This window comes from Drosophila pseudoobscura, chromosome 3 (genome assembly GCF_009870125.1).
Source record: "Drosophila pseudoobscura strain MV-25-SWS-2005 chromosome 3, UCI_Dpse_MV25, whole genome shotgun sequence".
NCBI classification, from domain to species: Eukaryota; Metazoa; Arthropoda; class Insecta; order Diptera; family Drosophilidae; genus Drosophila; species Drosophila pseudoobscura.
The window spans coordinates 8,667,016-8,683,075 of NC_046680.1; the positions used below are offsets into that span (position 1 = coordinate 8,667,016).

A 16,060-nucleotide genomic window follows, 5' to 3' on the forward strand; every position below is an offset into this window, starting at 1 on the left:
GTAAGGGCTCCACTTCTGATACGATACCCATTCCCGGGCCACTCTCCTAATGTCTTTATCTATTGGATTTGTTTTAAGTGCTTTGTGTAACGTATCCCCACATTTGCATAGAGAATGCCTAGGCAATTTCCGAGCACGAAAATGTCTCTCTCTCTTTTCTTGCGGGCACAAATATTGAGTGTTTACGGCCTACGAGTACGGCTCCCTTAGGTAATCCTCCCCCTGGTCTTCTGGAGTGGAGTGCAGCCAGCCAGCCATATAATGCGTTTGCATAATTTTAATCCATGGAAACTGCAGGATTGCTGTTGTGTGAATTTTTTATGGCACCCGCGAGTGTCCTCTGCGGCAGAGGCAGAGGCAAAGGATGTGTGTATCTTCTGATTTTCAAGTTGTATAACTAACGCCTATCGAAGCTATTAAAATGCTAATTTACATCCAACGTTTTATGGCAGGCAGGCCCCCAAAGAGGGACCAAAGAAGGGAAAGCTATCCTCATTTTTATACTATTTTTAACCATCCTTCCCTCTTTTGAGTTCCATCAGAATTAAAACCGAATCATTCATTTCATTCGGACTCAAATTGAAATTGACATTTTTGTGCGTGAAATCTGTAAATATTTTCTGACACATTTCATTCGTATTCGTTTGCCTAATGCCAATCAGAATCAGGCCTTTCCGAAACATTTTCCTTTGCCAGTCGAAAAGTGGTTTTTAATGTCTAGACCTGACATTTAAGACCCGTTTCGAAAGGAGCAGCATCTGGTGCCATGACAAATGTGAAATAAATGCAAATCTCTGCTGAACTTTGATGAATCTAATTTGAAGCGTCAATCCAGGGGCTGCAGGACCTCATCTGTGTGTGTCCTTTTCCTTAATGCCGCCCCGCCCTTTTCCTTCCTTGTGAATAGTTTGAATCGCCTGCGAGTGCAAAAAATAAATTTCCTGCAATTTATTTCCGAGGCTTTTCACATTTTCATATTTGCCGGAAAATGAAATTTACATCATTTGTTTATTTGTACCACTCATGTCCTGTCCTTCCGGCGGCGGTCTTCCAGCTCCAGGGGGAATACTCCAGTCCAAGATGTGCAAAAAATATGAAAAAAAACCTCGCAAATTTGATTACCACCCGAAAAACCACAGAAAAAAAAAGGAAATATATTTGGTTGTTGTTTGTTTGCATAATATTTTTGTGGGTGCTTGGAAAAGTTCCTTTGAAATTAACGCATTATGTTTATGTATTAGATGCAAATAGAAATGGCCAAAGGACCTTCACACATGGCTGGCCAAAGGGTCAGAAATCCAATTTTGAGACTCCCCTCAAGAATCGCATGAAAATGGGTTGGGGGGGAAAACAGAGGACAGGCATTTTTATTGCACATCAAATTGTCTTCCCCTGGAGCCTGAAAACTGGAAACTAGAGATGGAGATGGAGCTCGTGCTCTGTCTCTTGCCCTTCTGCTCCTCCGAGTCTCCCTTGAAGGCCTTAATTGCCGGCATTGATTCCATGTGCATCTGGCAGGTCGTAAGCGGTTTGGCAATCACCATTAGAATCATCCTATCATCCGCCTGTATCCTCTGGCCCGACGGTTGTGCCACACAAAGGGTGTGTCGTACCTTGTTGCCTAATCATCAGTCGAATGCGATTTCGGTGTTCCACTGCTGCCGAGGTGGGGGTGGAGGTGGAGGTGGATAGGGAGCCTGACGCGTGACACGACTGTCAGCGCTGTGGCTTCAAAGGGTTGAAACTTTGATGGAATTGTTGGCACTTTTCCACGCGAAAATATCCACAAAATTGTGTGCTCTTTTTGCCGCATTAATAAAAGAAAATAAATCAGAAAGGGATTGCCGAATGTGAGTGTGTTTGCGGATAGTGCAGGGGTTAGGTTAAGGCAACTCCAGTCGGTCTCCCCAGTAGTCACAGGAGACCCACAGTCCACAGGCCCGACACCATCAAACGTCGAGTGTTTTGCACCAAAGTCGGAGTAAATGGCTTCCTGTCAAAGGACAACTCTTTGGCTGTCAATTTGTTTTGCATGCGGAATACCAAACGAGGACTCCAAGACATCTGAGGACTGATAGATTGATAGAAACAGAAACACAGCCTCTGAAAGGTGAGCACTTTAAGGGCCAGGACACCCCTCCAAACGATCCATTCCGAGTGCCGCGACGCAGACACAATTGTGGATTGTGGATTGTGAATTGCGAATCATTGAACTCCAATTATGATTTCGAATTTCGTTTCGTTTCTCTGCGAGTGCTGTAATTAAGGATTATTGTCATGTCCTGGCCGGCCAGGGGTGCCGTCTGGTGTGCCTCCTGCCACCACCAGGCACTGCCTCTGTGACAGTGTGTCCTCCTTTGAGTCGCCGGCCCGCAAAGCCGACGACGACGACAACGACGACCGGCGATGTGGCAAAAATATAAAAATTATTGATTATCAGCATTGGCATCTCAGCGATTTGCAGTGTTTTTGCTTCGATTCGGTTTTGGTTCGGCCACTGGAAGGGGATGGGGATGGGAAAGGGGATCGATCCCATCATTAAAATCATTGTGCGATATCGACACCTTGGCCAGCACTTTTTTCCAACAGTGGTCCAGCAGTGGCAGTGGTAGTGGCAGTGGCAGTGGCAAACGCAATAAATAGCTGCAGAGCAGAGCAGAGCCGAGGAGCAGCAAAAAGCGAGATCGTTTCGCTTGTCGCCCAAGTGTTGTCAACAGGTTCTGCGGAATTCCTGCCACAGACTGTGGCAAGTACTCAGGAGGTTCTCTGAGGGAGCTCGGCGAGAGAGAGAGAGAGAGTCAGTCCGACTGTGAGACAAGAGTCTCAGTGATGTGTTTTCTGTTTTGTTTTGTTGTGATGTGATGCGATCGTCCATCATGCGGGGATGACAAGTGATCAAAAATGCAGCAATATTTTACAGCCAGGCCAGCAGTTTGTTGGCCGTGTTTACAAGTTGATCGCTGATGAACAGAGGCGGCCCTCTCAAGGAGATGGCAGTGTGACACGAAAAATATTTAACAAGGAAAGAGGCCACATATTGGACTCTTAAAGGATCATATTTTGGCTAGAAATGTGCTGGTAGGTCTAGGGGTTATCATTTTTGAGCGGTAAGTAGACTATGGAAAGACAAGACATTGGTTTTTGAGTAAGGAATAGTACTATAAGTATCTTGTAGATGTTTTCAATCGTGTCACGTCAGAATGGAGGCTACGATCCCCATCTCCAACCCCGGCTGCCATCTCTTTGGCGCATTTCATGTGCTGTCCCCCCCCCATTGGCAGCCAACGGCAGCAGCTGCTTTCTCCTTAATTGTCCTTATCACTTTGTCATTAGCTTTGGCTTTTGCTTATGCTGGGCAGAGGCTCATAAATATTTATAAACGACTGCCACTGGCACTGGGCATTGGGCATTGGCACTGGCATCATTGGGCACCGGCAAGTGCAGATTTGAGATACTCGAACATTGATTAAATGTTTAACCGCCCGAATATGGCAGGCAGTTCATAAATTAAATCAAAAGGGTAGAAAATCAATTAAAAGTGTCGCCCGAGTCTACTCGGGCCACTGTCTGTGGCTCTAACTGTTAATGGTTTATGGTTTATGGCTTATAGGAGAGACCTACTATAAAAGCCAACAATTAAAGTTCATAAATTACAAGCACAGCCAAAAGAAATGGGAGCTAAAGGCAGGCCAGGCCCCTCAGTCTTCTTTTGTTGCAGGCTGCAGGCTGCATGCTGCACGTGCCGCGAATTTTCGAAACGAATTTGGAATTCCATCAGAGCCAAAATCAGTGGCCGTCTTTTGTCAGGCAGGGATCAGCCAGGGGCAAAAAAATGGAGTGGCAACTATTGACCATTTATGGGCATTTGGCTTCCTATTAAAAATTATTACTTAGTCGCCTTCGAACCTCCGCAAACAGCAAATTACGGATTAATGTTCCCATTCGCTTTTTGTCGGTCTGTCAGCCCCTAATCCCCCACTGCCTGGATACACCTTTACTGTGGATCAGATCGTGCTCAGCAATCAAATCGAGTCAAGGAACAAGTCGGAGAACAAGTTTTCCGCTGGCCTCGAAGAGAGCTCCATTCGATTTTGGCCTAAACGATTTGTGGCTACTCGTATATTTACGTTTAGCCACAAATCCATAAATATTTAATACACCAGAATGATTCCTGTACGGCTTTGATTCCTTTTCGGGCATTTGCCATGCAAATTTATGCCCGAAACTTTAATGAGATATATTCGAATCTCTGTACATAATTACTTTTCTTAGCATCCAATTACTTTCCAAAAATAAAGCAACACCTGCCTAAATTATTAAGTAATTAACCGAATACCCCAGTCGCATAATCCTTTTCGTCCAACTTTCTCGTTGGGGCTCATTAAAATTAATGTTTTCGGCCGGAGCCGGGGCCAGAGCCGGAGCCGGCGCCTCTCCCTGCCCTGCATATTAATGGCCCGAATGTCCGCGGGGATAATAAACCGCTAATAAGAAATTAAAAGACACTTGCTCCACCGACAGCCGACGGCCGTCAGCCGACACCCGCTACAAATGTTTGAAAGATTTCCCAGCATCGCATTGGCCATAAAAATTAACTAATTGGCAAATGATGGAACCAACTGCCTTCCATCTAGGTGCGAACGGGTTGTGGCAGGGCAGGGGGCAGGAGCGGGGAGGGGGGAAACATGAATTTTTAAGTAGCCATCGCATTGGGAACGCCCTGGGAGTTGGCACTGGGTTCAGGATTCTCGAAAGAAGTGCTCGCCAGGGGATTGCCTTAAAGCTGGCTGTTGTTCAATGACGTTGAAGGTGTCCCAAGGACCCAACCCTTTCGCTGATCCAGCCAGCCCATGGACTGCACTCCCCTCCCATTACACAGTGAATCGAAAGCGCAGCCGGTGGCGTTAATTAAATACATACTCGTACAATTTTTGAATGCCATACCCCCCGCACAGCACTCGGCCCAAAAGTGCATTCACTTTGAGGTCAAGAAATATCTCTTTTTTGGTGGATTTTTAATCTGCATACAAAACACATCAATTGTTAAGGCATTTCTTTGGAGGAAAATCAATTAAAATCTGAAGAGTATCGGCGGTTCGTTTCGTTGCCATATTTGTTTGTTGTACCTGCGAAATGTTGTTGTATTCCCCGAGTGCATCCCATGGAGCCCGTGCAGTCAGTCGCGAGTCCCGTTCTGCCTGTGTGGCACATTTGTTTATTGTTTTCGCAATTACAATTACAATTTTTATTCGCATGTCTTTGTTGTTGTTGTTGTTGTTGTGGGGGTCTTTGGTGCAAAAATTATCGCCAAGCCCATTTGTGGTAATTATTTAATGTGCACTCCCAGGTGGGGCCCAGGACCAGCACCAGGTAGAGAGCAGGTCATGGAATGGCAACGGTATTACTGTTATGCGTGCGATTGCACTGACCCCCGGTCCTGGTCCTACTGTGTCAGTTGTGGCAAGTCCCCTTTCGGGGCTGTTTGGTCAATTACATTTTTGCCCAGGCTGGCATTGCAGGCGGGCGGCGGGGCGGCAGGGCGGCAGGGGGCGATAGGCTTACACATGCGTTCCGCCTGTGTCCCAGGGAAGTCCTGTGCTGCTGCTGGTGCTGGTGCTCCTGCCCCCAGTTCCTGTGTCATAATTAATGCCATTTAAGTCCCGTGTTCCGGCGCCCCGAGGCGAGGAAAACATTTTGAACTCCGCCCGGACTGCACGGCCTTATCCCTGCCCCCCCCAACCCATCCCTGTGCAAAAGCCCCCTGCGTGTTTTAATTCAATTTCATGAAGTGTAGTGTAAAATTTCCAACTTTCCCCCCTCCCCCTGAGTACTCATAAAGTGTCATCCATTGGTGGGCCGTTTACAATTAGGCGCAACTTTTTCCACTCCACTCCCCCCCCCCCCTCGCTTCGTTCTGCGTTTTTTCTAAATATTTTGCGTGTAGAACTTTTTTGTTGTTTCAGTTTTGTATTCTTTTGAAGGGAAATATTTATAATTTCCCGTGAGGGCCATTTTCTAAGCAACATCGCCGGGTCCCCAAGTTGTTTTTCACCCAATTTCGTTGTTGAATTTTAATGCGTATTTATTTCGAGCACTTCCACTAATAAAAAAAAACCAAGTACGATAAAGGCAGTCGTGTCGGGGGGGCGGGCAATGGAAGTCTCTCCTGCTTGACCCACAAAACATACTCGTATTCTGGAAAGCTGAGCGATTAGAACGATAGAATCATTATCAAATACTTAAGAACTAAAACATATGGTACGATCAAGGCGTCTTGGGAAAACTTTAAAGCTATAGAAATGTTAATCTTAAATATTCCATCTGTCGACAATCTTTAAACTTTAAAATGGAAAAGTTTTCCTAAAGTTTTCAAGTGTTAAATATGTACAATAGATTTGCACCGCGAGTATAAATTTTTACATTCATATGAAATTATTTGATTAAAATATATTTCATATTTAAATTGCTATAAATTTTATATTTTAAACATTTTTCAAAGTGTTATGTGCAAATGTTTAACTGCTATTAAATTAAAAAGTCTTTTTAATTTATTTATTTTTAAATCAAAGTTAAATGTATTTAATTTGTTTCTAATAACCGAATATTTCCTAATTCCCGCATTATATACATTCCAAAAATATTCCTTGTTTCAAAAAAGGTCATAAGGTAAAAAAAAGTAAAAACAACCAAGAAATGGTTGGCTTATAGAAGAACCATTAAAAAAGGGCTATTTTTAGGTTTTTTATGTTATAAATACCTTATAAATAATCTTTCGCATAACTTTAGAACTTTTCCAGATATACATATTACAAGCAGAAAATAACTAAATTTAAATAAAAACATAAAAACAAAGCTCTCATTATGTGTGAGGAATCATCCAAATGTGAAAGTTCATTGGACAAGATTTGTGCATTAATTTCGGAGAGAGCCAAAGGGTGGGTACTACGAGTATACGACCCCTGGCTGGGCCCCGAATAGAGCAGAGCGTGTTCCGTACAGATAGTTTTGCATAAAAAGAGTCGGCTAACAATGCGTGAAGGGGAATGTGAGAAAAGGTTAATTAATTTATGTCGCACATGCCTAATGCCCATTCGGGGACCTGCGCCGGTAGTTTCGCAGTCCCGTTAATGGACTCATCCTCCTGCCATCCGTTGTACTCTTTGAGCTGGCCCATGATTAAAACTAGGCATGTTTGTCCATTTAAGCCCGTAATTTGTGTCGTAAATCACTCCAAAGTCAGCGCCCACGTTTCGCACCTTGGTCGCTGGCCGGGTCAGGGGCTAGAGAGAGGGGGGGAGTGTGGTGTTTAGGCCCATTGTGATGCCACTGTTGTTTGCCTAATGAGTCTAATTGGGGTTGAAACTGCCCGAATAAGGGGCACGCACTCCCATAATCGGCGGAGTGCCTAAGAACCCTTTTACCGGGCTCGAGTTTTCCGGTTAAGTGTGTCTTTAGTTGGCCATATGAGCGGTGGCCATGATATGTTGCCACAAGGTGTCATCTTGCCCCATCATTAGCGCCATTTGTTTGGCTGCCCAGCGGGGGGGCGGCCATGGTGGTTATGGGCGGGGAGAGGCAGCCGTAAAACCGGTTCATTTGCATATCAAAGGCCATAATCAACACCTTGCAAAACAGGGTCCAGGAACACACATACACGTACACATACACTCACCGCATGGCAGTAAAAACTTGCGACTGGGGGCGGGGAGGTGGCATAGGTATGGGGCAGCTATGGTATGGACATGCAACCGCATTGGCAGCACCATTGACAGGCTCCATTTGCCCTTCATTTGCATGTCGAATGTCTGCCTGTCCCTGTCCCTCCTCCTCCTGCACCTCCACCACTGAGTGGTGTGGGGAGGGAGAGGTGTGAAATGTGGAGTCAGTCCTGCATTAGCGTTAATTGGCTCTGCGTGTGAGAGGTACATACGTGTGTGCTCCCCTTCTCCTGCTCCCCCAGTCCTTGAAGAAATCCAGCTGCAGCATTAAATGAGAGAAAATCCACTCGGAACCGGTTTTAAATCTGCGGAAATATTATGGAAATTATGGGATTTTCTCCCAGAACAACTATCCCTATCTATCCCTCTCCTCCAGTCCAAGGGAGACGCCCCCTGCCACCTGACACAAGGCTGCTCCTCTGCTTAGCCAGAAACAAGAAGCAGAAAGCAGGAGGCAGAAACCAGAAACAGTTTGGAATTGGAACAGTCTTGAATGGTCTGGCCCCAAAATCGCCCACACCCGCGTGGCATCCCCTCCCAAACGGTTTGCACCAACTGGACGAGGCGAAAATCCGGCATCTGCGCAGTGGACGACGTCGTCTAACTCTCAAGCTGGAACCCCAAACAATTCAGGGCGGAGTCATCGCGAGCATTGGCGGGCACCTTGCCGCACCGAGTGTCGTGTCGGTCGGGATTTAGGTGCTCTCACACACACACACACACATACACTGAAATTCCCTCTATGACATGCCCATCCCCCACGCGATGGAGCGCTGGAGAGGTGAGAGGGAGAGGTGGGTAGAGGGAGCTCTGAGACCGTCCCAGTCCTTCAGCGGCAATCTGTTAAATATTTTAATGGCCAACAAAAGCATTTTTCGCAACGAATTTATGATGATACTCGTACTCGGAACCAGTGTAAATATTTGACCGAGCTTCCCCTCTGCTTTAAAAATGTTTATTCGGTGAACAGATCCCAGAGATTCGAAGGAGTTAAGCAGATTACGAAAAAAACAGGAAAAACAAAATCTAAAACATAGAGTCCTGAGAATAGTTCAATTTTTCCAGAACCAAGAAACCAAATTGAAAGTTTTAAGACAATTGGAGGCCAATCTGCACGTAACCCTTAAAAAACCAACCTTTAATCAATCGGTTGGGAATCTAACATATTCTTTTCAGACCTGAAAGAGCTACAGATTATTTACATTATTTTAAAATTTTTACAAATTTACTATAGACGCACATGCATTTCGGTTTTCAGCTCTCTGAGAGCAGTCACAAGCTGGCTTTCAAGACCCACAGGACTTTCAGGACGGCCCCTTAGCTTGTAGGCTATACCAAGATAAATTCAATAATAAGTTGACGTCGTCCGCTGTGGTGAGGACCATCCATGCTCTCTCGAATATCAGAGAGGCAAGCGCCAGAAAGAGATAGCAAACGTTTGATGTTCTGAACTGACAAACGGATGGTCCTCCAAAGAGAGCAGATGGGGTGACGATGTCACCTTCTTTCTAATTTTATTTTGAGCAAGAAGAATTGGCTTTCAAGTTATGCGCTTCAAATACGTATAATTCAGCAAAGATATCTACCAAATATCCCTAGTACTAAGCTCCTCAAGAAAGTCTCAAATGTAATTAGAAAAAACATTTTCCCGTTTCTGTGGTATCCACGAAACACTCCGCGCAGCTGAACGTATATCCTTATGCTCTCTCAGAACCAAGCTCTCCAGATTTCTTTAACTTTTATTAGGCCATCAACATTTGTTGGGTCTTTCGAAAAGACTTCTTGTAGTTATTCCTGGATTATGTACTTAGATAAGACGACAGTGAATGAAAGTGCAGGGGCTGGGGCATAACCATTCCGAGAATGTTAATATGCTATCTGCAGAGAAAACTTTCAAGAACTGCGAAAGGACACAACGATTATTGGCCAGTGCCAAGTGCCAAGTGCCAACTGCCAACAGCTCCATTCTTTTTTACGATTTCCATCCTGTGGCATCTGGTGGCATTTTGTGGTGTGTTGTGCCCAAAGTTCCCATACATATGTACATATGTTCCCCCAGATTCTGATTGTGGGTAATTGACATGTAATAAAAGTGGAGATATCTCTCTATCTGTACTGTTCCTTCCACCCTCATGACCCTCACTCCTGGCAACTATGTATGCTCGTATTTGAGTCAGCAGATTTTTCAAAACGTAATTCTCGTCTCATTTTGGGGCTGGTGTCCCTGTCCCCCACTGTCACATGTTTATCTACCCATTTGGCGCCCTTAACCCCTCCGCACCACCTGAGTATGTAATTATGGGGATGATGCTTAACCCACTCGTAAATTATGTGTGATCCCTATAGCTAATAGGTAATTTATGTGCTGACCGCAAATAAACCAAACAACAGCGCACAAAAAAAGGACAAAACTTTTCCACACACAACAAATGTCCATGGATTTCGGTGTCCATTAGCCTCTGGGCGGGTGCGGCCGAGCACTGGTCACCTCTGGCCAGAAACAGAAGTGGACACAGAACCCGCATCAAGGGTACCTTTTTTTGTGTTGCAATCTAATTACAATGGCCACAGGCCATATCTCCTCCTCTAGGTATTTACATATTTGCTATAAGTTTAAAGTCCCACTTTAAATAATCCATTAGCAAATGCCTGCACATCACCCTTACCTCTTGCCCGCACAGGACTAAGGGACTTAAAAGCTAAAACCTGTTGAGTTACAACTCAATTCCCTGAACACTTGGCTAACTAAAAAGCCAAAAGGAAAAGCCAAAGGCAAAGGCAAGACTTGCCTCCCATCCATAAACCCCTTCAATACGAATTCACATTCACTTTGTCTATGCATCTTGTGGCACAGATTATGGCTGCTTTGAATAACAATCGATGGCGCGGCGACATCGGATGGAAGATGGAGGATGCCTTAGACGGGCACTCCACTCCTCCATTGTCTTGGTCCTGGCTCAGGTCCCAGTTCTGGCATTTTATTACCGTCTAGAGTGTGGCTGCATTTTACCCTCTTCCTCGGCTGAAAGCTTTCATTTTTTTCCTCTTTCTTTTCTTTTTTTGTGTGCTGTGATGTGATAGAGCTATAAATGGTTTTTGTCATTCCGACTATCGATGGCAAAGTGATTTTTTACGATGGAAATATGCATTTTGAGGAATGTTCGACTAGATCAGATCAGAGATTTTAAACCCAAACAATGTATAAATTGGTGACCCCGTATCATCGTCGTCGTCAACGATTCTGGCTCGTGTTTGATTAATGAAGTTATTCAATCGGAGCTTGTTCGAGAGACTGGGTCAATGAATTCCAATTCCCATTAAACCAATTCCGACGTGCATACAAATGAGATACCTGCCAGATACCAGATACCTGAGAGCTAGCACAGGTGACATAATCAGCTGCTAGAATCCGAAATATACTTTAAAATTTACTCCCAAAGAGTTTTACTGTAGCTCACATAACTTCAATTATTCCATTATAAAGCACATAAAAGTCAACCTTGCTCATCGCCTAATGTTTATGATCTCTAATGTCTTGGACAATGCGAATTCTCAAGTTGTTTGTCGAGTTCTAAGGCCCCGAAACCAGAAACCAGACACCACAACTAGGAACGAAACATCGCAGAACCACGAGCCACTGAGTCATCATCGGCTTCAAGAGTTTTACGAGTACGAGTATACATATCTCCCATCTGAATACAATTGAATTATAATTGCTGCCCCGCCTCTTTGTCGGAGGCTGGCAAAGCTTCAATTCATTAAAGTCGTGGTGGTATTGGAATTTTGATCAGCAGGAATCAAAGTAGATCTTTTTGGTATTAATCTTTATATTAGGAGTATTTACTGCCCGTGCAATGGTATGATATGGTATGTTATGAGAAAGAGAGGAAGAGTTATTGTACGGGTGTTCCCGACGAGGCAAAGGGTATTAAATACTTCGGCATTTCTTTCTTGTTTTCGAATTCTGTCGATTTCCTGGTGCACACGCCGAATGGACAACAATGTGCAGTGTCTGACAATCGGATAATGATCATAAATAATTCCATTACAATAATTAGTAATGCAAAAGTTAATGATGCCTCACCAGTCACCAGGTGGTGGAACTGAGAATACCCTTACTGACTCTAACAAATTAATAGTATGTGTATATGTATATTTTCCTCCAAGAATTCTCCAGATCCAATCCAAATACAGTTTACTCGAAAATTACCTGAAAAATTTGGTTAGATTATTTTTATCCTAAGAGTATGCTCATCTATCTTTCCCGAGAAAACCTCTCCCCCTAGTCACAATGGCCTTCTCCAAGAGTGTATCTCATCCCCATAAAAAACCAATGCTGATAATGATAAAAATATCTTCAAATCAGACAATGCACAAAACAATCACTGTCCGATAGGGGGGAGGGTCTGGCCAGCAAATTAATCAATGAGGCAATCACGGCCAAGCCATCGTAAAATTAACCGCCAGATTGGGACCACTGTGCGGGCTGGATAGGATCGGGATAGGGGCCTGGTAGTGAAGCGGAGCGGATCGGCCACAGATAACAAAAGACGAAACAAAACTAACGAATTTGTGGCTCATTATTTGTTCTGGCGCTGCCAAAAAAAAAGCAGCAAAAAACCGTCCAAACACTTTGTTATAAACGGATCGTGATGAGGGGCAAGGGAGAGCAAGGGAGAAGAACAGCAGCTTCCACAGCTTACAGCGATCGCCTGAGCAAATCTACAGACAGTCGTACAACGGCAGCATCTAACACCAGTCGCAAGTCGCGGAGTGGGCGCCCGATCTCGTCGAGAAACACTCCAAACAGAAGCAACCAGACAACAAAAAAAAATACAACCTTTATCTCGCCTTACTCAAGTGATCTTACAAGATGTTCAGCCGTCAACAGCTAATGGTAATTGTGATCAATGAAGCGCCACCCACGCAGTATCTATTTTTCCATCTAAAAGATGCTTATGGAGAGCTTCGAACTCTAAAGAAGAGAACAGTTAAACAGAAGTTGAAGAAGTGTTCTTTATAATCGGATTTATAGAAATTTATCGGCACTGAGCCCCAAGAGATGTCCGCTCTATTGATCTCTTCAAATAGTGATCGTCCACTGTCTTATCGTTTGCCTTTCTTCCAGCTCATCTGCCTGGGTCTGGGAGTCCTTGGCTGCCTCTCGCTGCCCATTGAGAAGCCTGCGGACATCGAGGAGGATGTGATCAGCATAGACAATCAGCCGCAAAAAGTGATACGAGTGCATCCGCAGGACCTGCCCTCGAAGAAGGATCACACCGGCGCCAATATGAACTCCGCCCTCTTCCAGATTCAGACCCTGCGACCGGTCACGAGCACCGGCAATCGGAAGTACGTGGACTCGAAGCAGATGCGGATGCGCATGAGGAAGCGTCGCCCCAGGCCGGCCACTGACGGTGAAGACTCGTCGCAGCCCATCCAAGCCTTGAAACAAAAAGAACTAAAAGCCTTTCCCAAGCAGAAAACGAAGCAACAGAAGCAACTAAAGTTCATCCCCCCCCAAACAGACGCTGAGGAGTATCTGAATGGGGACATGGACATGGACACGCTGAAGGACATGGCGAGCCAGTTGCTGCCCGTGCAGATGACACCCGGCCCCTATCCCGTCTACTACGTGGTGTCCAAGACCAACGGCCGCTTCGGCAAGTTCCCCATCAAGGCCTTCGGCTCCCCGGCGGAGTTCTCCAAGTATCTGGTCAAAAGCAAGGCGGAGCCCATCAGCCGGCACCAGCGCTTCGAGGGCTACGTCCGGCGCTGATCTTGTGATCTTTTTTGCCTAGTTAAATTATAAATTATGTATAAATTATTACCTCAAAAGTAATCACACAATAATTGTAATCGTACTCATAAACATATTCATAATTATGTATGTATTTCGAATTTCGGCTAATTGCCGCAATAAACTCTTACCTGTGCTTAAACTTAACCAAGATCCAAACTTCGTTTCAAATCCGTTTCGAATGCGGCTCATGAGTCACGAGGCTATAAATTGAATCCCCCTCTTAATTGTTTGGTGATTCTCTTCATTAGGGTTTTCCACAATACCCAGTAATCGGAAAGTATACACGAGTGTATCTGGAGTTCATAATATCTTCGAGATTCCAAGAGGTCTGTGTTACATGTTTTTTATTGTAATTTTTAGAAATATTTCTACTATTCTAAACCAAATATGGAATTGCCTTATGATTTATTTTTTTTTTACAAATATATCTTAGTATTTCCATACATTTTCCCATATAAATTATCTTTCTACCGTTTAAAGCTGCGAAAAAATCTTACTAACGGGTATGTTATAGTCGGAATACGCTACATACGTACATATATCATTGCTGCTTGTTTTTTGTTTGTTACTCCTCTGTGATGCTGTTCTCGCTCTGGTAATTACATGGAATTCTCTATCTCGGGCTTCACCTCTGCCTCCATCTACATCTCCATCTCTGACTCTGACTGTGACTGTCTTAACTGTTTTGCTTGGCCTTGTCATATGCTAATTTGGCAGCGAATCCAATCGAGTGTCGCGTATAATTAAGCCTCACATACTCATAACTATTGTCTCTCGCATTTACATACAGCCGAGTCGAGTCGACAATGAATGCGCAGATACATAGATACATTTGATTTATGGTGCTGTGCCTGTGCCCCTTTTCGGCGGCTTTCAGCGCTTTCTGCGAATATCTTTCCAAGTGTCGTTTGCCTTTTTCTCTTCTCTTTCACACATTTCTCTGCTTTCTTTGTGAGAACTTTCTCCGTACACCCAAAAAACGCTGCTTAAGAACTGTTCTATGCTTGGGAATATACATTTTATTAAGAACTAGTCTGGAATCGATCTGTGGTTTTGGGTTGTAAATAAATGAAGACTCATAATTAGCAGATTACTTGGGGTGTCTCCCCATCAGAATCTATCTATCTATCTATCTATCTGTCAGATGTGTGTAATTTCCGCACGAATCCACAAATCAGAAGTAATAATTGCAATTTTTATGGCACATACTCGTAGTTGTACTCACATGTAGCCCAAGCAGAGGGTTGTCCTTGTCTTAAAGCCTGGTTAATCAACCTGCTGCTCCTCCTCCTCCCTGCTGACTGCATTTCCCATTACTTTTGCTCATTTCGACTGCCTCGAATGTGTAATGAACTTGTGGAGGGCTGTGTGGAGAACGTCGTGGAGCAGAGTGTGATATCGAAATTTCCCAAAGGATTCGACGCCATATTTTTCGCCAGAGCCACGAAAAAGATTCCTTCCTCGGTTGCGTGTCTCTCCCTCTCCCTCACCCATGCCCTGCCCTGCCACTGTGTACGTGAAAAATTCAGTGGGAAAAATGGAGGAAAACCACCAAAAGGAAATCTTGCAACTAGAAAAGTTGTACATCTTGTCAGGGTCTCGTGTCTCGTATAATCAAGCGTAAAAATGCGAAATTAATCAACTTCAGCAGTCCACGTTCTCAAGTTAACAACGCACAAGGAATTGAATTAAAACTTTTTCCTGCATTTTCACCCCTTTTCAGGTTTTTCCTCGGCCAGATTCCGTCCTCCCCTCCCGGCCAGAGCAGAGCAGAATGCTCCACTCCGAGCGGACCAAGCGACTGGGTTATTCAATTATGTATTTGCGCTTGTCCTGCAGTAAAAATTACAATCCGCAGGACAAGTCAACAGAATTATGAACACGCCTGGGCAGTAAAAAGTAAATAAAAGCTCCGGCTCCAGCTCCAAAAAATGCGAAGAAAAAATACCAAAAAAGAAAACGAAGAAGGGAAAGTGTAACGTTTAGATGCCGAAGCATTATACACCCTTACACATTCAAAGTTGGAAATAAGTTCCTTAATTGGAAGAGTTTTGGATCAAGAACTTTTCGATTTTTCTATGAAACTACAGCCATCCGATTTCTATTCATTTTCACTAATTTATAAGTTCTATATATATATATAGAATATATAAGTTCTCACTTAAGAATGTTTCAAATTTTATTTTAAACGAAAACACATGGATCCTTTCTATAACAGCTAAATAAGTATAATAAAGTGAATTGGCAAGAAAAAGAGTTCTTTTGTTAAATACAAACTTTAAAATTAGAGTAAAGATTATAGAACTACAGTCTTTCATGCCTTCGAAAGCTGAGTCGGTCCCCCAGAATTCAACAACAATAGAGTCTTTGGCAAGGCGCAGAAATTACTTACTTTGTTGGGGCGAAGAATCTTACGACAAAAAAACAGAATCTTTGGCGAGTTCAGTAGTCAAATGTTTCTTCTTCCCATGGAGTTCCCCTCCACCAAATCAAGATACCTTTCGTAAGTGTGTAACCATATTTTCCAAACTTTTCTCGG

At 44.0% G+C, this 16,060-nt stretch overlaps 1 protein-coding gene across 2 annotated transcripts; it reads left to right on the top strand.

Moving 5' to 3' along the window:
• The first annotated feature begins 12,424 nt into the window (after positions 1-12,424).
• LOC4803946 (uncharacterized) lies at positions 12,425-13,671 on the top strand. 2 transcript variants are annotated; one of them, XM_015184019.2, is made up of 3 exons: positions 12,430-12,615; positions 12,847-13,135; positions 13,201-13,400. In XM_015184019.2, the coding sequence occupies exons 1-3, from the start codon at positions 12,592-12,594 to the stop codon at positions 13,251-13,253; spliced, it is 366 nt and encodes a 121-aa protein (XP_015039505.2). In that variant the 5' UTR covers positions 12,430-12,591; the 3' UTR covers positions 13,254-13,400. The 2 variants fall into 2 exon arrangements, with proteins under 2 accessions (XP_001360585.3, XP_015039505.2); XM_001360548.4 differs by having other exon boundaries at positions 12,425-12,615; positions 12,847-13,671.
• The last annotated feature ends 2,389 nt before the right edge of the window (positions 13,672-16,060 follow it).